Source organism: Schistocerca serialis, chromosome 6 (assembly GCF_023864345.2).
Source record: "Schistocerca serialis cubense isolate TAMUIC-IGC-003099 chromosome 6, iqSchSeri2.2, whole genome shotgun sequence".
In the NCBI taxonomy this organism is placed as follows: domain Eukaryota; kingdom Metazoa; phylum Arthropoda; class Insecta; order Orthoptera; family Acrididae; genus Schistocerca; species Schistocerca serialis.
In genome coordinates, this window is record NC_064643.1 from 648,086,092 (window position 1) to 648,110,242 (window position 24,151).

Sequence of the window (24,151 nt, forward strand, 5' to 3'; positions counted from 1 at the left end):
TTCACGCCTGTCGCGACACCACTGGAGGCGGGCTGCACGATGTTGGGGCGTGAGCGGAAGAAGGCCTAACGGTGTGCGGGACCGTAGCCCAGCTTCATGGAGACGGTTGCGAATGGTCCTCGCCGATACCCCAGGAGCAACAGTGTCCCTAATTTGCTGGGAAGTGGCGGTGCGGTCCCCTACGGCACTGCGTAGGATCCTACGGTCTTGGCGTGCATCCGTGCGTCGCTGCGGTCCGGTCCCAGGTCGACGGGCACGTGCACCTTCCGCCGACCACTGGCGACAACATCAATGTACTGTGGAGACCTCACGCCCCACGTGTTGAGCAATTCGGCGGTACGTCCACCCGGCCTCCCGCATGCCCACTATACGCCCTCGATCAAAGTCCGTCAACTGCACATACGGTTCACGTCCACGCTGTCGCGGCATGCTACCAGTGTTAAAGACTGCGATGGAGCTCCGTATGCCACGGCAAACTGGCTGACACTGACGGCGGCGGTGCACAAATGCTGCGCAGCTAGCGCCATTCGACGGCCAACACCGCGGTTCCTGGTGTGTCCGTTGTGCTGTGCGTGTGATCATTGCTTGTACAGCCCTCTCGCAGTGTCCGGAGCAAGTATGGTGGGTCTGACATACCGGTGTCAATGTGTTCTTTTTTCCATTTCCAGGAGTGTACATCTACAGCTGCATCTACACCTGTACTCTGCAAACCAGTTATAAAGTGCATGGCAGAGAGTACTTCCACACCAATTATTAGGGTTTCTTCCATTCCATTCACACATCGGGCTGATATATTTTCTTAGATTTGTCATTTAAAGCTGGTTCCTTAAACTTTGTATGTACACTTTCTCACGATAGTTTGCATCCACCTTCAAATGTGTGTCAGTTCAGTTTCTACAGAATCCTCATGACACATTCCCACAGATAAAAAAAACTGTGACCATTTGTGTTGCTCTTCCCTGTATGTGTTCAATATCCACTGTTAATCCAATTTAGTACAGGTCCTACAAAGTTGAGCAGTCTTCTACGATAGGTCATATAAGTGTTTCGTAAGCAGTCTCTTTTGTAGACCGATAGCATTTCCCTAATATTTTACCAATGAACTGAAGTATGCCACAACCTTTACCTATGACTGAGCCTATGTGTTTGTTAAGTTTAATATCCATACAATGTGTTACCGTCAGATATTTGTATGCACTGACCAATTCTGAATATCACTCGTTGATTCCGTAGTCATATGACACAACATGTATATTGTTTGAGAAGTTCATAATTATACATTTCATTTCATAGCATTTGAAGTAAGTTTCCACTCTTTGCAAAGCTTTGCACTCTCACTAAGTTGTGACTGAATATTTGTGCAGTTTCTTTCACACAGTAATTCATTATAGACAACTGCACAATATACAACAAGTCTGAGGTTGCTATTAATACTGCCTTCTAGCCCATTAATACACAATAGGAACAGCAAGGGATCCAACACACTTCCCTGAGGCACACCTGACGTTACTTCTACATTTGTCAATGACTCCATCCAAGATAACTTGCTGTGTCCTCACTACCAAGAAATCCTAAATGCGATCGTACCTTCTATAATAAGTAAAGACTAAGTACTGAGCCAAATGATTTTCAGAAATCAAGAAATACTGCATCTACCTGCTGCCTTTATCCTTGGCTTTCGAGACGTCAAGGGAGAAGAATGCAAGTTGGGTTTCATGGTTGATGTTTTCTGGAATCCATGCTGGTTGATATTGAGGAGGTCATTCTCTTTGAGATACCTCATTATATTTAAGCTCAGCGTACATTCTAAGACTCTACACTAAGTGGATGTCAAGGCTATTAGATATAATTTAGTAGAACACTTCTTCTACCTTCTTGTAGTGGGTGTGTAACCTGTGCTCTCTTCCATCTACTGGGCAGAGTTTTTTGTTCGAGTGATCTACTGTAGAATATAGTCAAAAGATAGGCTAACTCTGCTGTAAATTCAATAAAGACTCTGATAGAGATTCCATCAGACTCTGGAGCTTTGTTTGGTTTTATCAATTTCAGCTGTTTTTCAACAATACTAACACTGATATCCATATCACTCATCTGTGCAGCGGTGCAAGAATTAAATTGGGACAATACTCGTGGTTTTTCTTTTGCAAAGGAATATTTGAAAACAGAGTTCATTATTTCTGCTTTTGATTTGGTATCCACAATTTTACTTCCTGTTTCATCCATGAGTGTCTGGACACTAGCTCTGGTACCATCAGCAGCCTTTACATATGACCAGAATTTCTTTGGGTTTTGTGAGAGCGCCATCAATATCATCCTGCTAAAGCAGTTGCTGAAGGCATCATGCATTCCTCTCTCAACAGCTGAACGTGTTTCATTGAGCACCTCCCTATCTATAGCCCTATGCTTTGTTTTACATCTGTGATGCAGTAGTCTCTGTTTCTTAACAAGTTTTTCTTATAGTGACTGTATACTATGGGGGAGTCCCTCCTATAATGGTCAACTATTCTTCTGAACCCGGGCCACAGATTTTCTACTTGCTCCTCTCCAGAGCTACTGCAAATGTTTCAATTTCTTTTTAAGATATGACACTACTGCCACTTTATCTAGTTCGCTGAACATATAACTGCTCCTTCTAGTTTTAGTTGCTGTTTGTACTTTCTAATCATTGTTGCTACAACCGCCTCAGGGTTAATGATATCACATGGACATCCTCAATGAGGACAGATCTACTTGTTACTACTAGATTCAATACATTTCCACCATGAATGCACTTCCGATCTGTTCTGGGCAGCTCTCCGAGAATGCTTTCCGTAATGTTTTTCAGGACATCTTGTCTCACCCACCACTTACAAAACTGTAATTTTTCCAGTTGATCGTTGGATGATTTAAGTCTCTTCTGATGATGAAAGTATGACTGAAGAACTTACATCTAGCAAACCTGGACGTGAGTCTGTTGGTCAAGAAAAGTATCTGATAATAAGTTTTATGTTCATTCTTGATACTAAGTCTTTCCCAGACAATCACACATGCTGTATACGATGGCAAGATTCAGTATTATAATAATGTCAGTGTCAAATCTTGTCATTTCATGTGTTTCAAGAATGAATGAACCTGATAAACTATTGCATGAACATAAGACCTCTCTACTGACATGTATTTCAACATCTATGATGAATTTCCCACATGACATTTGGTAAATCGTCTTCCAGACATTTCACTTGTTGACACCCAACTGCAATATCCAACTGCTGTATGTCATCAACTCCAGCTTTGTATGCTACAAGGAAATGGTGGTATAATAGGTGTGCATCATGCATAAAAATCTCTACCCACACACTACCATTCCTTCTCCCCCACCCACATCCCCCAACTACAAATGTTGAAATTTGGATACTGCTTTAGAATCTTTTAACATTTTTAAAAATTGTTCAAAAAATCGTATTCCATTACTTTTATCTATGCAACTATAAAATCTGCCAAAATAGACATTCATCTTGCAAAGACTTCAGTGAATAAACAAATGGAGTACTTCACTATTTCGTACAAATCCTACCAACTTTAGACTTCACAATTTTTGACAACACAATGGAAAATGATAGTAGCATGTGTCTTGAGTTATAATTTTATTTATTTTTTATCATTACATAGACAGTTAACTGATGGATTTTATATATTCTGTTACGGTTCTTTGTTATCTCTTTTTAGCTACTGAGTGTTTGAAGATGATCACTGCTAGTTAAAACCAGTTATGACACTGTGGAATGCCTATGTCATTGTGTCATAAAATGTAAAAAACAGAAGTACATAATAAGTCAAGCATGTGGAAGATCGAAGGAAATAGGATATTGAGGAGTGGATATCAGCTGTATTGGATTGGGAATGAGGAAAAGTTAGACACGGAGTGGTGGTGGTGGTGGTTAGTGTTTAACGTCCCGTCGACAACGAGGTCATTAGAGACGGAGCGCAAGCTCGGGGTACGGAAGGATTGGGAAGGAAATTGGCCGTGCCCTTCCAAAGGAACCATCCTGGCATTTGCCTGAAACGGTTTAGGGAAATCACGGAAAACGTAAATCAGGATGGCCGGAGACAGGATTGAACCGTTGTCCTCCCGAATGCGAGTCCAGTGTGCTAACCACTGCGCCACCTCGCTCGGTAGACATGGAGTAGCAGTAGCTATGAGAGGAGGGTTGAAAGTAGAGGTGACAAGGACAAACAACAAGAGGATGAATGTCACAGTGAAATTGAATGCAAAGTATATGTAAGTTCTCTAACTATATGCACCACAAATGGGATGTTCTCTTAAAGAGGAGGAGGACTTATACGAAGAAATGCAGAGAAAACTAACTGGACAGAACATTATCATAATGATAGTCCTACATGCACATGTGGGCATAGAAAGAGAAGGGTATGAGGAAGTACTGGGAATTGAATGGGGAAATGAGCAATGAGGAAGGGTGAAAACTGGTACAATTTTGTATAAGGAATGGACTAGCAGTCAGCAATACCTGATGACAAGGTGGAAAGCCATAAGGACATTGTGGTACAGCCATCATCTGTCAAGTAAATCTGTGGTAGACTCCGTAGTGTGTGACCAGGACAGAAAGAGAACAATCACAGATGTAAAGTTAATACTTCCAAAGCCCTAGACACAGACTAACATCTTTAAGTACTGATTGTTAAAGGAATTAGAGATGAATAGGGACAGAAATGAAGACTAAAAGGTGGAATAAGAAAACATGAGGAAGAATTTCAGAAAATAGCAAAGAGCAACATACCAAGGGAGGAAATGCAGTCAACAGAGGAGAAATGGGGAAGATTCAAAACAACAATAGTGGAAGTGGCAGAAAAAAAGAGTGCAAAAGAACCAACACAAAGAAAAGGTGGAAAGTAGCACCCTACTGGAATGACAGAGCAAAGGAGGAAGTTATGAAGGAAAACATAGCACTCCATACTTGGCTTCAAGAGAGAACAGAGGAAATGAGACAGGAGTGCATCGACAAGACATGTGGCAGCTGGTGAGAAGAAGAAATAGATGGACGAGTCAGCAAAATTATGGAGGAGGATAATGAGGGGAGCAGGAAAATCCTCTAATGGAATGGGTTAAGGCTAAGAAAAGAGGCAAGCTGGAAAACGTCAAGATGATCAATAAATAAGAAAAGGAAGGTGAGAATGTACATAAAGTCAAGGAGAGGTTGAAGAAATATTCTGAGTAGTTACTAAACCCTGGTGGAAATATGTAAGAGGAAACTGAGGACTCCGGGATGCAAAGGATGTCGAAGTGGACCTAACCTGGACTGAAGAATAGGAAGTAATAAAGACGATCAAAGAAGGTGAAGGGCGTGCGCTAGATGAAGTAAGTGTGGTGCTAGTGAGGGCAGCTGGCACTGTTGGAGTTCAGTGACTATCGGGTCACAAGAACAATAAGGAAACAGAGGAGGACACCTGAAAAATGGAGAAAGGGAATCATAATGCCAGTTTTTAAGAACCATTGTTGGAAACAGTGTCAAAATCATAGGAGAGTTACTTTGAGACATCATGCTGCCAAGGTACTTGAGAAGATACTGGAAAAGAGAGTGCAGAAAATAGCAGGAGGAGGACAGAGAGAAATAATATGGGATTAGAGCACAAAGCCTGGTAGGGGATCTAATTCTTAGTGTAAGGCAGCTACATGAGTGAGGTTGCAAATACGAGGGGCGTTTGAAAAGTCTGTGCAAAGTCTCAGAGATGGCACCACCGGTGCGTATTGAGGTCATGGTTAGTTAGTAGCATATTTGGAAAGAACGCACACCAAGTTTCAGCCATATTGGTCTATATCTTTGTGTTTGGTATTCGTGTGAATCAAGGAAGTCGATTGATTGTCAAAAAATGGACAAAAAATAATTTCGTGTGGTGATTAAACATTACTTTATGAAAGGCAAAACACCTCAGGAGACTAAAGACAAGCTTGATAAACATTACAGTGGCTCTGCACCTTCGATTAAAACAGTTTATAAGTGGTTTCCAAATTTTTGGAGTGGCCATATGGGAACAAGTGTTGCTGAATGTTCTGGCCGACCTGGGGAGGTTACGACTCCAGAAATCATTGATAAAATCCATGATATGGTGATGGGTGACCAAAGAGTGAAGATGCGTGAGATTGCTAGTGCTGTGGGCACCTCAAATGAACAGGTACATAATATTTTGCAGAAATATTTGACCATGAGAAAGCTATCCGCAAGATGGGTTCCGCGATTGCTCACGCTTGACCAAAAACGGAATCATGTGAAGTGTTGCAAGGACTGTTTTCAGCTGTTCAGGAAGAATCCGCAGGACCAAGGGAGATTCTGCACCAAAAAAGGCGAAGACCATTCCTTCAGCCAGAAAGGTTATGGCAGCTGTCTTTTGGGATTCGCAAGGGGTAATCCTAATTGACTACCTGGAAAAGGGTAAAACTATCACAGGTGCATATTATTTATCGTTATTGGACCGTAAAAAATTAACTGCAAGAAAAACGCCAGCGACTGGACCACAAAAAAGTCCTTTTCCATCACGAAAATGCACCAGCACACAACTCAGCAGTTGTGGTCGCAAAATTAATGGAAATAGGATTCCAACTCACTTCTCATCCCCCCTATTCTCCAGACTTGGCTCCCTCGGACTACTATTTGTTCCCCAATTTGAAGAAACGGCCGGCGGGCAAAGATTTTATTCAAACGAGTAGGTGATTGCAGCAACTAATAGCTATTTTACAGACTTAAACAATTCGTATTATTGGAAGGGATCAACAAATTAGAACAGTGTTGGACAAAGCGTATAAGTTTAAAAGGAGACTATGTCGAAAAATAAAAAAGGTTTACCCCAAACATGTAAGTAGTTTTTATTTTTGCACGGGCTTTTCCAATGCACCTCATATGGCGAGTGTTTAGCAATGGTGTTCTTGTTTATTGAGATGCGTATGATACTGTGAAATGAAGCAAGATCTGGGAAAACTTTAAGGAGAAGGAAATTTGAAGGCTGACTACGAGAAGAGTAAGGGGAATGTATCAAGGCAGTGAGAGTGGCGTAAAAGTAGGAGAGAAGACAGACTATTTAGAGCAAAGAAGCGGGCTGAAGCAAGGGAGAGCACTATCCCCGCAACTTTTTATGTGTTACGAGTGAGATAATGATTGTAGTGGCAGAGGGAATAAGGGATTAAAATTTGAATGTGATGGTATTTGCAGATGACATAATAGTGTGAGGAAATACATAAGGAGAGGTAGATGAAACACTTAATATGTGAGAGGAAGTGGTCGGGTAGTATGGATTGGTATTTAATGTGAAGAAGTGTGATGTAGTCATGACAATGAGGAACAAGATGAGAGTAGCAATGGATGTATGTTTTAGACAGCAAGTTCTAAAGAGAGCAGAAAGTTTCAAGTACCTGGGGAGTGAAATAGAACGCAGAGGGAGAACCATAAGGAGATTAGTGAAAGGAGAAGGCAACCACACTGACTTCTGCAAAGATGTGCCACCAAAAAGCAAGCAAATGTTATACAAGGCATATTACATTCCAATATTAATGTATGCATCAGAAACATATGTAATGAAGAAGAGGTAGGTAAGGAGGACTCAGACTTGAGGGAGAAAATTTCAAGGAATCAGGATATGAACAACTAGAATGGATAGAGTAAGAAATGAGATGGTGAGAAAAATAGTGAGAGAGAGGCCCATGCAAGACACCAAAGAAAAAAAGCAAGATTAAAATAGTATGTGCATGTTAAAAGCATAGGATTTGTCAGGATACCAAGACAAGCTTGCGAGGAGGCAGGAGGCCCACAGTACAGATGGACTGTTGGAGTGAATGAATCTGTGAAGAAGAGAGGAGAAGACTGGAACAGATTGGAGAGAGACATGTAGGAAGATCACAGGAAAAGATGGGGATCCATATGTTCTAAGCACACCCTGCCAAGGGTTGGGAACTGGAGGAGGAAGAGGAGGAGGAGGAGGAGATGATTTTTTTTTAAATGTAGGTGACAGGATACTCATAGGGTTCTTGTCTTTTATGAAGTTTAAATTACTGGAAAAATGAACAAGGCTTCAATCAGGAGCTGCACAATCATTATAGATTTGTTTGGTAAGCACAGGAGTGGTATGATTACACTGAAATACAATGCAAAATATATTAAGAATGAACCAACTACTTGCCCAAGGATCACAATGCCAGGAGTACAATTTGTAGAATTGTAGCAAAATGTAGTGATTCATGAATTTTGATGGAAATTCTAAAACCACTCAGCCTTCTACCATCTCCAACACACAATATTTTAGATGTTAGTGTGGGATGATAGAATCCTACCTACTGAGCGTCACATGTTTTCGTGTGCAGGTTTGAAATTCAGTCACGAGAAGAATGTAGACATGGCAGTCGAATGGCAGCGACAAGTACTTGTCTGGCGATCCGTGGAAGGAGGGAGGGAGGGAGAGAGATAGAGATTTCCAATACCAGAAAAAGTCTAAACCTCAAAGATAATGCAATTTTTTGATCTATTAACATTCTCGTCGCTGTCTGTAGAAACTACAGCTGTGTCATCATTTCCTCAACAGTTGGCACTCAGAGAATCCTTGAACACGACAGTCCTCATTGTTATTTCATGATACAGGGCATTATTTCTGAGCAGTGACAGCTTGAAGTAAATCATTTGCTCTTTTAATACTTCAGAGAGCCATTACGTGAATGTTCCTGCTTATACAAAGTGCTCCAGGACTTGAGAAACTAATTACAGGCAGTATGGTAGCTTCAGAAGCACTGATATTGAGTTTGCAACATGCTTTAGTCAGCCAAGTCACAGCTCATGTCACATGATCTCATCAGCCAATGACAGCAAATATTCAGAGCATGTAGTAAGCCAAAAGCAACATCATTCCAAAAGGAAAAATTGATAAAAAGAAGCTTTTCTTAATGAATTGTTAACTATCTGTATCTCTTTGGAAAAATCCAATTACATCAATATATTACATCTTTGTATCTGGAATTGTAAACAAGTTGCTGGACTGACACTGTGTAGTCTGACAGTTATGGAGTAACCTGCAATATGTTAGTTGATTTCTGTCTCACGGTGAAGGAAAAAACATCCCAGGTTTTTCATGGATATCCTGGTTAAAAATACACTTTCTTCTGGGTGAAAATACACTTTTTCCCCAGCAAAAGAACATTTTTTCCATGTAAAGTGATAATATATTTTCCCTTGGAGCTATAAAACTTAGCAATCCTTTGAACGGTGAAGGTTCTGTACACCAGCATAGAACTTCCTGGAACATTAGGAAATGAAACCCAGCAAAAACAATGGATTTTGGAAAGATCTTTTATGCCTGGCAACCTTTACACTGCATATTTTCATATTACAGAAAGTTAAACACAAATTCCACCAAATGCAGCTTGGTAGCTTCAGAAGCACTGAAATTGAGTTTGCAACGGCTTTAGTCAGCCAAGTCACAGCTCATGTCGCACGATCTTATCAGCCAATGACAGCAAATATTCAGAGCATGTAGTAAGCCAAAAGCAACATCATTGTTAGGTAGCGCAATCACACACATAGGAAAAGTTAATGGTTAAACTACTATACATACAGCATAACTAAGCTTTCACATATAATATTGGTCAGCAAAAATTTTTTGCTGTTTTTTTCTGAAGGTGTGGTTACGCAGGATCTAAGAGCACAGCTTAAAGTTCTGCAGCTGAATATTTCATACAAGTACAATTACGAATTTCACGGCTGTGCACTGAATATTTCATGGATTATCTAGTTGGGACTTCAATTTTTGCATACAAAAGCCAATTAAGTGTGAAACTGCTCAAGAACTCATTTCGTACTTTTTTGAAGTATAGTTATACTTTTTGCCATTGTTACTGTATAATTTGTAATCTGTGAAAGAAGTAAAATAAATATGAAAAACTAACATTGAAATTTGTGAACCTTTAAGATATCGAAACACATGTGTGCCAGTAAAATTTTAAATACTGGCATAAATGGCTGGTCTTCTGGGCTCGAAAGTTTTCCAAATGCCTCAGTGTTAAGTTCTGAAAGAGTCTAATGCTCGGTGACTTAAGAAATTCATCACACACTGTCTCACATAACGTAATTCATCTCAACCATCATTCACAATATTTACCCTCAACCTGTTAGAAATGTAAACAGTTATGTCGTCACACTCAACAAGACGACGTCCTTGAGAAAGACGCATCGAAAGCAGTTTGTTGTCACAATACTTTTGTGTGCACTGTGCTTTGTTGTTGTAACTGGCACACTTACTTTGCAAGTAAAGTTGTATTTTGGTGTTATTCTCTCATTTATGTTTTAGTGCTGCATTATTATTCTGCAGCAGTGAGGTAACGTAAAATTATTCATTAGAATTCTTACCAGCCAAAATTACAAAAATCTAACTGAAAACTAAAACGATGAAAAACTCTAAGAACTCTAAAAACTTTCTAGGTTTTTCCCATATTTCTCCCAGATGAAAAAATTCCCAGGCTTCCCACTTGTCCCAGGGGATGTACACTCTGTGCCTGTACATAACGGTGAAATGAGTAGGTAGTTAGCATGAACTGCTGGACTGTATTTTGTTTGGAATAAATCTTAAATGTTTATTTTGCAACGGGAGTTCAATCTGCGATTCGAAGAAAATAAGTCTACTGATGATAAAGCACATGTAAGCAATGTCCAAATTATTTTGTTAACCATAATCATATTCACTAGAAAGAGCAGTTTTAATTACAGTGACCTACACTATTCTATGAGCAATAAGTTCATCAATGAGCAGCAAGAAAGAGGTATTGAGCATTTATTCATTTTTGCATAATTATTAACTGCACACTTAGCAATGAAAGATAAATAAGAGCAAGTGTTTGGAACTATATTTTATCTATTTTTTATTCAATTATAAACAGGAGTGTGTCTCACTGCTCTTTCATTGCTGAATTGTGTGCCGTAGTTGTTTTGATTGCAAAAGTTTGTCTTAAAAAGGGGGACAGTTTGACTGATGAAGAAATTCTGAGGCTGCTTGAAGAATCTGTAATAGAAATTGATAACAATGGCTTTGAAATCGATGTCAGTATTTCTGAAACAGACAGTAAATATAATTATCAGTCAGTGTGAATAGGGATCACAATTACATTCACGACAGCTTTACTGACTCACATCTCCAATTTTCCTGGTAACAATGAGTATGCTGAAAATGGAAATGAACTATCAGATGAATTAGAATAGTGTGAAGCTCCCATACAATGAGGCAGAACCCAACAATGGCATTAAATTATGATGTTTGAACCTAGTTATGTGTCTTTGAAGGTGTAAGTAAATTTACATGTTGAAAGAAATGAATTTGATTGTTGGAGCCTTTTTATTGATGACTGATAAAAAACACAAAACTGGAGAAAACATCTATGCAAGATCAACTATTTCTAAATTGCATAGGCAATATAAAACAACTCCCACATCACTTTAGGTCAGCTGGTCTGCTGTGAAGCTACGCAAGATGTTTCAGTTTTTTGCTATAATTATTCTCATGTGTCTTATGCACAAAAGAAATATCAAGACTATTGGAGCAAAGAGCTAATACTAGAGTCATCTTTCCCTGCACAAATCATGACCAGATATTGGTTTCATGTCAATTTACTTTATGTTTCATGTGAATAATAATGATAATTATGTACATTGGGGGCAACCAAACCACACTCCTTTGCACAAAATTGGCATTTTTATGATAACTTTTATTGAAAAGCAAGAGTAGTTTTTATTCTGATGAGAATCTGACAGTTGATGAAGGTTTATGTCCTTTTAAAGGACAAATTTGATTTAAAGGGGGGAGAGGTGGGGGGTGGAGGGCGAGAGAAGAGAAGAGGAGAGGAGAGGAGAGGAGAGGAGAGGAGGGATGGGGAGAGTAAGTGTGGAGGGGGGGGGGGGCGGGGGGGGGGGGGGGAGTAAAAAGACTGGGTGTGTTGGTGGAATAGAAGGCTATGTAGTGCTGGAATGGGAACATGGATGGCACTAGATGCATAAGGACAATAACTAATGAAGGTTGAGGTCAGGAGGGTTATATTTGATACATATGATATGTTGCAGAGTGTTCCCACCTGCCCAAGTCAGAAAAACTGGTGTTGTTGGGAAGGATTCAGATGGCACAGACTGTGAAGCAATCACTGAAATGAAGAATGTCATGATGGGCAGCATGCTCAGCAACGGGGTGATCCAGATGTTTCTTACTCCCACCACCTGGTTGCCTCTCCCATCATGCGCAGCTGCTCGCAGTCTAGCTTCAGCTGCCAGAGACTATGGTTGCGCGCGCGCACGTGTGTGTGTGTGCGTGTGCGTGTGCGTGTGCGTGTGCGTGTGTGTGTGTGTGTGTGTGTATGGCCATATATTTTGACAAAGGTCTTGTTGACCAAAAGATCACTTTCTGACAGCCTTTTTGTTGTGCCTATCTGTGACTCAGCATCTCTGCTACATGGTGAGTAGCAACTATTCTTTTTGTAATACTGTTACATATCATCCTGGAATGTCCACTGTTTAAGAAATATACTTCAAGATACTGCATTTTCTGTTTTGAGAGGCATATGGTTTACTAGTACATATGTGATAATAGACACCAGCCACTGGTATGTCTGCCTGACTGTTTCAAGCTGTATCACACAAAGACGAATTCTGCTCAGTGGAAACAGTTATTCAATGAAATAGTTTTCTACATTTATCTTGTAATAAAAATGTAAGTTTTGCGTTTACAAACTTTTTTCAACCTTCAAAATTTCTAACTTTGAAAATATAACTATTCTAGAAATATGTGGTGAATTTCAAAACACATTGAACAAATTTAAAGGTAAAGGATGATGGTATGTATTTCAATGAAAAAGTTTTGCTTTGCTCCTTCATCTTATAAGTTCGAGCCATACAAAGAATTGGAAAAGTGTACAACTTCTGGAGGACTACAGCAGTCACTGTGGCCCAATGGAATGTGTTAAGTGTTGCTTAGCACCAATTGTCAGTCATCTGAAGATGACTGCTTACCTTTCCTCATTTTTATCTCTTTATGGATAATTTCGAAAGACACCTAGACACTGAATGTAGGAAGATGATCATCATCCTACCTGTCAGACAAATATCTGTTCATGTTCCATGATTTCCAATGCAGTCATTAGTTTTGATTATATGTATTGTGGGAATGCTTTCACACTCGTGGTTCTGTCCGGGTTGAATGTTTTTCTTTGTTGACAGACATTACTATATTTACTATGATGCCCCATTTTTCAAAATAATCTATATTTAGGTCCAGTAGAAATCACTAGTCAGAAATATGTAAGACATATATGCAAAAACATGTCACAACATTAAATTTGAAATACTTACCAATGTAACCTTTTAAAAGTTCTGGGAGGCTGAAGTCTTCACTACTTTTATGAAAACCCACCCAGTCCATATCATTTGCTGTAAAATTTGATTCTTCTCCTGGAGGTACTGTGCCATTTCTTGGTGTTGTATCCTGTATAAAATAAAGTGCACATACATGTATATAAATGTTCAATTAGTAATTATACAAGGTTACTTTGTTTTCTTCATCACATACACTCACAGCACAAAAGTAGAAGGAACATCTGTTGTTTGGCTCCAACACTATCACCTAATTCTCTTTCACTGTACTACACCATTTGCCAATTTCCAAAGACTTCTATTTTAAAAACTGAACACGTTGCACATACACTATATGATCAAAAGTGTCTGGACAGCATCATTTAATGCAGAATTGACCACTAGATGTCAAGTGAGGCAGGCCTGTCAGTATAAAAGGAAGTGGAAACTATTGTGTTGTCAATAGAGAAGCAGAAACAACAGAATGGGTTGGTCAGGAGAGCTTGGTGGCTTCCATGCCACTTGACTAACAGATCCACCAGGGACATTTCAGCCCTTCTAAAGCTGCCCGAGTTGACTGTTGGTGATGTGATCGTTAAGGGGAAACATGAAGGAAAAACCACAGTTAAGCCAAGACAGGCAGACCACACGTACTGACAGACAGGGATCACGGCGTTGCAGAAAGTGGTTGTAGAAAGTCGCACGAAATCAGTGGAAATAATCACTCTACAGTTCCAAATACTACCAGCAGACCAGCTAAAACAATGACTGAGTGTAAGAAGTTGAAAAGCATGGAGTACAATCGTTGAGCAGCTCGTCATAAGACACACATTTGTGAAGTCAATGATATGCATTGCTCAATGTTCTGTAAAGAGTGATGCCACTCAATAGTGGATGACTGGAAGCAAATGATTTGGAGTGATAATTCATGCTATACTTTGTGGCAGCCAGATGGATGAGTTTAGATATGACAAATGCCAGGAGAATGTTACCTGTCATCATGCATAGAGCAATAGTAGAGTACAGAGGAGGCTGTAGTATGATTTGGGGGTGTTTTTAATGGTTAGGGTGTGGTCTCCTTACTGAGCTTAAAAATGTTTAATATGGAAGGATATGAAAACATTTTACAGACTTGTGTACTACTTACAGTAGAAGAATAGTTCAGAGATGACTGACTGTATCAGCAAAAGAATGCAGTACCTGTGAGACAATGGTTTGTGGACAACAACATTCCTGAAATGGACTGACCTGAACCCAATGTTATGTCTTTGAAATGAGTTAAAATGCCAACTTCACTCCTGACCCCAGCATCCAACATCACTCTCTTTCCTGGCTATGGCTCTTGGGGAAAAATGGGGCACCATTTCTCCACAGACATTCTGACATCTCAATGGAAATGTCCCTGGCATAGTTCAAGTCGCCATAAAGGTGAAAGTTTGACACATTGCATACTAATGTTGACTATTAGGTGTCTGGACACTCTGGAGCAGCTAGTGTATGTGGTAGGTATACTAACTAGAAGTGAGAGAAGAGCAAGTAATTAAGAGTAAATGAAGATTCTTACCGTGCAATTTACATCATTCAGATCATGCTCTATGTATTCTATTTGATATATCATTTTTGCTAGTATCAGGCAAGATACACCAACAGAACATATGTGAGCCACTATAGTCTGAAATTTTGTCCCAAATGATAAACTGATGACTGCTAATAGTACCAGGATGAAGTGTAAAGCACAGACCTGCAAAAGATACAAACAAAGTCAATTTTTACTAGACTAAGCAGTGAAACTGACAAGTGTATGTTGAAACATTAGTCAAATTAACTGATTAAGATGAAACAAGAGTCACAGATACTAAATGAATATAAAGTATTTTACTTCATCAACAAGCTATTATGTGTCAAAGTAATGTTCCCTTAAAACGCTTTTCAAATTACACAAAATCATATCTGATTAGAAGTATTTTAATGTGTTGTGTATGCTGAAAGGCATGAAAGGGAAGCAGTAGTTGAGAATGGAGTGAGACAGGGCTGTAGCCAATGTTATTCAATCTGTACACTAAGAAAGCAGCAATGGACACAGAAGAAAAGTTTGGAACAGGAATTAAAGTTCATGGAGAAGAAATAAAAACTTCAAGGTTTGCCGATGACATTGTAATTGTCTCTGGGACAGCAAAGGACTTGGAAGATCAGTTGAACAGAATGGACAGTGTCTCAAAAGGAGGATATAAAATGAACACCAACAAAAGAAAAATGAGCATCACGGAATGAAGTCTAATTAAATCAGGCAATGCTGAGGGAATTAAATTACAAAATAAGACAGATAAAGCAGTAGACGAATTTTGCTATTTGGACAGCAAAAGGAAGTATATACTGGAAGTATTTGTATGGAGTGTAGCCATGTATGGAAGTGAAACATGAACAATAAACAGTTTAGACAAAAAGAGAATAGAAGCTTTTGAAATGTGATGCTACAGAAGAATGCTGAGGATTAGACGGATTTATCACGTAACTAATACTGAACTTTGAGAGCAAAGGAATTTGTGGCACAACCTGATGGGGGTAAAAATCGTAGAGAGAGAGGTAAAGATATGAATAAAGAAAGCAGATTCAGAAGGATGTAGATTTCAGTAGTTACTCGGAGATGAAGAGGCTTGCACAGGATAGATAAGCGTAGAGAGCTGCATCAAACCCCTCTTCCAACTGAAGACCGCAACAACAACAATATGCTGACACAGTGACAAAACCAGTATAACAGTTACATTTCTTGCATCTTACATACCAATGTAACATTGGCAATAGTTGTGCCCAAACTTACTATGGTTGCACTAAACTCTTATTAAGGATGTCATCATATGTTGCTTGCAGAGTAACCATGGGGCCCATGGAATGCAATGCTATGGCTGCCCAAATCATATCTGAACCCCGACCTTGTTTAACTCTTGGAACACACTCTCGGCCAGATGTTGGAAACACTGTGCACCAAGAATCATCGGACCAAATTACTTTCTTCCTTTGCTCCATAGTTCTGGTTTCATGGCTTCCACATACATTTTCCTGTTATGGAAATTTGCATCACTGATGGGAGGTTACGGAATTCTAGTTAATTTTGCAACTCTCTGCTTATGGAACTCCCTTTGTATGTTTTGGAGCTGACATGGTTTGCAAGTGAGACACTCAGTTCTATATGGACTTCTGAAGCTGTCATTCTCTTTTTTTCATCACAATAATCTTAAATGACCGTCTTTCATGATCACTCAACACACACTTCAATCTGCATTGTGACTTTGCTGACGATGTTTTTCCCACTTTCTCTGTATTTGGTATAAATCTTCAACATGGCTACAAGATAGTACCTTATAACTGCAGTAACTGCAAAAATTCCAAAAGGAAACTACAGTATACATGTCATGTCAAAAAGCAACCCAGTTTTGAACTGTTCTGCACACCCATCTCCACCAACTACCAGCCAATTTGGTCTGTCTACAGATCTGTCTTCAGTGACTACTGGAGTAGAATAGTGTCAAATAATCACAAACAAACTCTGGTCTTACGGAAAGTCTGTCAGTGGCACCAAAGTTAGTTTCCAGCCACTTACGCATGAGACGCGAACTGAAATTTAGAGCAGTACAGTGAAAGCTAAAATCCGTAACTCTAGTATCAAATATTCCCCTAAAAAGGAAAACCCTGAGGACTGCCTAAATTTAACCCTCATATCACTGAAAAGATGAGTGAAATATGAGACAGTGTCGGTGGTGTTCAGAAACAGCTGAAATTGTTAAAATTAAACAGAGCTCCAGAGCCTGATGGAATCCTTGACAGACTCTATACTGAATTTGCAGCTGAGGTAGCCCCTATTTTAACTATAATCTATTGTAGATGCTTCAACAAAAAATCAAGCACAGTTCTCAGAAAAAAGCACAGGTGACACCCATCTAAAAGACAGGTAGTGGAAGCAATCCACAAAGCTACTGTCCAATGTCCCTGACATCAATCTGTTGTAGAATCTTAGAACATATTCTGAACTGAAACATATGAGGTATCTTGAACAGAATTACCTCCTTCATGCCAAGTAACATGGATTCCAAAAACTGATCATGTGAAACCCAACCTGCACTTTTCTCACATGACATAATGAAAACTTTGGATGAAGGCAGTCAAGTAGATACAGTACTTCTTGATTTCCAAACAGCATTTGACTCTGTACCATGTCTATGCTTATCATCAAAAGTATGATCACATGGTGTATCAAGTGAAATTTGTGACTGCATTGAGGACTTTTTTGGTAGAAAGGATGTAGCAATGTTACCTTGGATGGAGAGTCATCATCAGATGTAGAAATAACTTCAGGTGTGCCGCAGGGAAGTGTGTTGGAACCCTCACTGTTCATGCTGGATATTAATGACCTTGCGAACAATATTGATAGCAATCAAACTTTTTGCAGACAATGCAGTATACTATAATGAAGTACTGAGTGAAAGAAGCTGCAAAAATATTCAGTCAGATCTTCATAAGATTTCAAAGTGATGGAAAGACTGGCAACGCACTTTAGATGTTCAGGTTTGTAAAACTGTGCACTTCACAAAAAAAAAAAAAAAAAAGGGGGGGGGGGGTTTACAACATGTGACTGAAATATCAAACACTTACAAATACTGGTGTGTAACACTTTGTAGGGATATGAAATGGAATGATCAGATAGGCCCAGTCATGGGTAAAGCAGGTGGTAGATTTCTGTTTATTGGTAGAATACTGGGGAAAAGCAACTAGTCTAAAAAGGAGGCTGCTTCCAACTCACTCATGTGGCCCATTTTAGAATATTGCTCAAGTGTGTGAGACCCATATCAAATAGAATTCACAGGGGATATTGAACATACACAGAGAAGGGCAGCACAAATGATCACAGATTTGCTTGACCCACGGGAGAGTGTCACAAGGAGGATGATAATAAGGAACCGAACTGGCTGACTCTTGAAGATAGGCATAAACTATCCTGAGAAAACCTACTTACAAAATTTCAAGAACCTGCTTTAAATGATGGCTCTAGGAAATTACTACAATCCCGTACACATTATGAGGCCAAGATTAGATCAATTACAGAGTGCACAGAGACATTCTAATAATAATTCTTTCCATGCTCTATACATGAATGGAATGAAACACACACTAATAACTGGAACAATACTATGTATGCTCTGCTGTGAACTTAGCAGTGGCTTCCTGAGTATAGATACAGATGTACAGATACCTTGTTGCATGTGACACTGGATGCTGGTATCTACTCTTCTTCAGCATGCAAAACAATTACATTCTATGGTGATGTCATTTTATTTATTGCTTCCTGCAGTGACACTTAAAAATTTAAAAATTCTTGACAACACACATGGTATCTCACGCCCTCTCTACAACCATGTGGAGGTAAACCACTTCACCTTCCCCTCCACGTTTTACCTTACTGTAGTCTCTCTCTCTCTCTCTCTCTCTCTCTCTCTCTCTCTCTCTCTCTCTCTCTGTGTGTGTGTGTGTGTGTGTGTGTGTGTGTGTGTGTGTGTGTGTGTTTTCCCCCTCCCCTTTTTCTTTATGTCATTATAGTCTGTATGAACTTCCAGATCTTACAGCCCAGTATGGTATTGTTTCGATCAGCTCTTTGAATGATCTGCCAAAACAAGCGTATTTGGAAGTACAAATAGTAGTAGCAATGACAGCATAAAAGCACCAATATGGTATATTTTCAGTTTTGTCATGCAGTAAAAGAGATTATTGATATGCTAATGAAGAGTTCGATAAAGGCACATCATAGATTGAGGCTAATGTCCATTTCTGACATGGAATACTGGCAGATGACACCTAAATCTGCTGATCTCCAGGTTTAAAGTAGTTAACCTCATAAAGTTCAGATTTTGGTAGAGGGGCATAGAGTAACAGCCAACGACACCTCTTTTTCACATCCAACTACCATCAGTAGATTAAATAATTTAATCAACCATGATATTCAGTGTTAACAAGAAAACACATTCAGTTAGATTTCGTGTTTAATGAGTGTAGGACATTAACTGCTGACTAAGTAGACATCATCATGTGCTCTACATTTTGTCCTAATCATGTATCTAACGTATGATACACACCTGTCTCTAGGTAGCTCGCATTGTGTACTTAGACAGGTCTCCTCAGCATTAACATTTACACAGTTTGCCACCTCTATTCTCACTGTTAGTGTCTGAAGTCATCATGGTAGCGCTGAGTCTTGTTAGCATTATACCACTCAAGTGCAACCCAGTCTTGGCAGAACTACTGCCACTAGCTTCCATTCCCAGTCTCTACATTAAACTTGCAAACTAGACTTGAATCTAAACACTGAACTAATATATAATTTAATTCAGTTTTGTTTGATATAATTCCAGGATAGTTTTGTTTATGTGGATTTTTAATGTATGGTAATTTGGGGATGATGTTCATATGTATATATGGGAAAACCATGCCAAGATATAATAATTTTTTTCTTTTCTTGTAACCAGTGGAGATTCATCCACAGAAAGCAGAACTATTGTGAGTATGTGGTTTTATTTTCAACAATTATAAGTCCAGCTGAGCTCAAATGTAGTCATAGTTCTCTTGAATTCAAACCATCTGCAACCACAGATGAAAACACAGAGGAATGAACAATGTAGTACTGAACAACTGAAAGCTAAAGGTGTATCGAATACATAATACGAGGTCGGTTCAGAAAGTAACCTCCGATTGGTCACAGTGTGGGTTGTGGGGGGAGTAGCGACGCCATCTGTGCGTTCACGCACTCAACAGGTCAGTCGGCATAGAGCCGTGGTCGAGTGAACGTCGTACCTGCGCTAGTTTAGTTCTTGTGGCAGTTTGAAATGTGTGCTGCAATAGAAAACCCCGCCAAATGTGAAGTGCATGCTGTCATAAGGTTTTTTACAGCCAAAGGATATTCTGCAGCAGCTATTCATCGTGAGCTTTGTGCCGTGTACGGACCAAGAGTTATGAGTGAAGGAGTTGTCCGTGAATGGGTACGTTTATTTAAAAGTGGACGAGAAAACGTTCATGATGAAGAGAGGAGTGGTAGACCACCATTGGTGACTGACGAACTCGTTCAGACGGTTGATGCAAAAGTTCGTGAAAATCAACGTTTCTCAATGTCGGAGTTGTCTACTGGTTTTCTACAGATTTCTAAGACTCTCTTGTAGGAGACAGTGACAGCAAGATTGGGTTACCGTAAGTTCTGTGCACGATAGGTGCCCAAAATTCTTACCGACCACCACAAAACTCAAAGAATGGCCTCTGCATTAGACTTTCTGTCACGTTATGAGGACGAAGGAGAACCATTGTTAAACAGAATCGTGACCAGCGACAAAACCTGGATTAAGTACGTGAACCCTGAGACAAAAGAACAATCAAAGATGTGGGCACATTCAAATTTGCCTACCAAACCAAGAAAAGCCTCGCAAGATTTTTCTGCCAGAAAACTGATGGCAACGGTGTTTTGGGATGCCAAAGGGGTGTTGTTGGTTGAATTCATGGAATGTGGTACGACCATTAATCAAGACGTGTACTGTGAAACAATAAAAAAGTTACGACGGGCTATACAGAACAAACGCCGTGGTATGCTGACTTCCGGTATCGTTTTTTTGCACGATAACGCCCGTCCTCACTCTGCCGCAGAACAACGGCTCTTCTTGACTCCTTCAAGTGGGACGTTATCAACCATCCACCTTACAGCCCAGACCTGGCGCCAAGTGATTATCACCTCTTCATGCATTTGAAGAAATGGCTCGGGTCACAGCGGTTTGATGACGACGAAGAGCTCAAAGATGCGGTCACAGGCTGGCTCCAGGCACAAGCGGGTGATTTTTATGCAGAAGGAATTTCAAAGCTTGTGAAGAGATACGATAAGTGCCTCAATCGCTATGGAGACTATGTAGAAAAATAGTGCAAAGATGTAGTTGTAAGATGTATATATTAAAATATTTTTATTTAACTTGGTGTATTTTTTTAAATCAACCGGAGGTTACTTTCTGAACGGCCCTCGTATAATATGTATATTTTCCTTTCTTACATTTTTATTCCCACCACAAATCATGGACATCCAGCATTTAAGGTTACAGAATTGTTAATGAACCATGGTAGTTGCCACAGTGAGGTGTCCTGTGTGCCTGAAAAACACTGATAGCCATACTGTAGGTGGAACCACGTTAGAGGAGTATCTATGAGGAGGCCAGACTAACATATGGGTCCTGAAGAGAGACAATTGCTGGTTCAATAGTTGCTGGAGCAACAAGTCTGAAAGGTTGATTGATGTGGTGTTTTAATGTCCGATACAGTAAATGGCTGGAAACAAGCGGAAACCGTAACCAGTATATTTTCATGAGGATATGCTTTACTGTATAGCTTAATGAGGATTAAAATATTTGGAGGTAAAACAGTCTCTCACTAGGACCTGCAAGCAGGGACTACTTAGGAGGTTGTTGTCATCATAAAACATAAATTTGGCATTCTAAAGGTCAGATTGTGGGATCTTAGATCTCTTACACAAGTAGGTAGGTCAGATAACCTGAAAAGAGAAATGAATGAGTTAAAGTTAGATGACATGGAAATAAGAGAAGTGCAATAGAAAGCAGAACAGGATTACTGGTTGTGTGAGTACAGTGTTAGCAAAACAAAATCCAATAGTGGTACACAGAGTAGGACTAGTAATAAATAAGTAAATAATAAAGAAGGTTGAAAGATTACAGATATCTATCTTCTCCCTGACAGACTGCACCTACCCTAATGCATCTTTGATCTGGTAAGGTAGTGTCCCTGATGGGGAAGCCACATTATATGGACAAGGGTGGTTTTGGCACTTGTATATCTTTAGGCAGGAGAGTGTGTCAGTCCAGATAGAACAGCCATGCCAGGTGGATCGCATATATGAGGGGCTTTTAATAGCAGAACTGAGGATATTTCATTACTCAGAATATGACAATTAATCCACAGTGTCAACAAAGTACAGCATGGCGAACTTAAATCAAATGGTGTTCAGTAAATAACTGTGGCTGTATAACAAATGAGAATAAATATGTAAGAACATTTTACATTTGTCTAAAGTATAAGAAATCAAGAGTTTATTAAATCTATCTTAACATCACCAAGTGATACGAGAGACATATAGGACATGTGTCAGTAGCCTCATGGTAAGGAACTTTCATGATCTGGCACATATATCTTGGGTGCATGTTGGCCTCTTGTGCTGTCAGATCCAACAAGTCCAATGCTTAGAATTTTGGACAGAAAAATTACTGCCAGTACTTTTAATTAAAGATGAGGAGCAGCCTACAATGTGAAGTGCTATGAACTGTGTAGTAAATGTATGATTATAGTCAGGACAGGCAAAAAGCTAAGACCTTCCATAGTAGTACAAGTGCATACCCCTACTAGCTATGCGGATGATGAGACTGAAAGACTGTATGATGAGACAAAGAACAACACTCAGGTCTGTAAGGGAGATAAAAATTTAGTTGTGATAGGGGACTAGAATTTAATAACAGGAAGAGGAAGATTAGTAAAAAATAGTAGGAGGCATGGACTGTAGGTAAAGGAATGCAAGGGGAAGCAAACAAACAAAATTTTGAACAGATCGTTCTTTAATCACTCCTAACACTTTCTTTGAGAGTCATGGAAGAAAGCTGTATATGTGAAAGAGAGCTGGAGACACCACAAGGTTTGAAATAGATTATATAATTGTATGGCAGTGAGCTTCAAAACTGCAGAATATTTCTTGTAGCAGATTTGGACTCTGCCCATGCTTTATGGGTCATGATCTGCAGATTAAAACTGAAGAAGCTGCAGAAAGGTAGGGAATTAAGGAATGGAACCCAGACAAACTGAAAAAACTGAAACTGATATTTTAAAAGAAAGTGTTAGGCAACGATTGAATAAAACAGAGGACAGGAACACAGTAGATGATGAATTGGCACCTGTAAGCGATTAAATATTTAATGACAGAACAAAATCAAGTAACAAAATCCCTGGACAATGTGAAGATATTGACACTGTCTTCGATTACATTTTGACATGGGTCTTTCTTACAGCCTCACCACAAATGTACAGTACATTTGCAGTGGAAAGGAGGAGTGGTCAAAATATGTCAATAAGCTCAAGCTTACCAGAACCTTTATTCACAGACAAAATCGTATCCAGCTCATCCATAAACAGATCTCCAATGTCACCTGCTCTTCCAACTTGAATAAATCTGTTAGCCCACCACCAAACAGCACTCTTCTGATCACCCAGTAAAGATGAAGGCATAAAACCCATCTTACGTCATCATGTTGCAGTGGTCTTAGAATATGCTAGATGTGATGCAATTCTATCTTCTACATGTAGATCATAGCTGTATTTCATAAATTTTTATTTAAATGGTTATTTTTGTCATGATAATATCTTACCAATGATTTGTAAATTACTTGTACTAAAATTCCCAAAGCTCTTGCCGTGGCATAGCTACCTGATGGCTTTGGAAGACACTGTGTGTGGTGTCATTAGTGCTTGAATGTTATTTATATTTTATTTCACTACCCAACAATTTCAGAGGATGTCATACGTGGCGCCATTGGTACTTCATGAACTTATATTTTATTTATATTTTATGAAGTTTAGTGCTGTACCTGTAAGAACTTGACAGAAATATATATTTATTAATTGTGCAATTTTATGATGTACTATTTACAAACCCTGTTATGCAGTGTTGTTGTCCGATGTTCTAAAATATGCCATGTGCCGTCACCGGACTCTTAATGTTTCAT

General features: G+C 39.4%; 1 protein-coding gene across 1 annotated transcript in view; it reads right to left on the reverse strand.

The window, feature by feature from the left end:
• Nucleotides 1-24,151, reverse strand: part of LOC126485089 (piezo-type mechanosensitive ion channel component) — a 699,946-nt gene that overhangs the window by 341,822 nt on the left and 333,973 nt on the right. Inside the window, exons 19-20 of the mRNA XM_050108694.1 lie at nt 14,920-15,096; nt 13,356-13,488 (exon numbers count right to left, since the gene is read on the reverse strand). Coding sequence (XP_049964651.1) covers nt 13,356-13,488; nt 14,920-15,096 — 310 coding nt within the window. The remainder of the gene's footprint in view (nt 1-13,355; nt 13,489-14,919; nt 15,097-24,151) is intronic.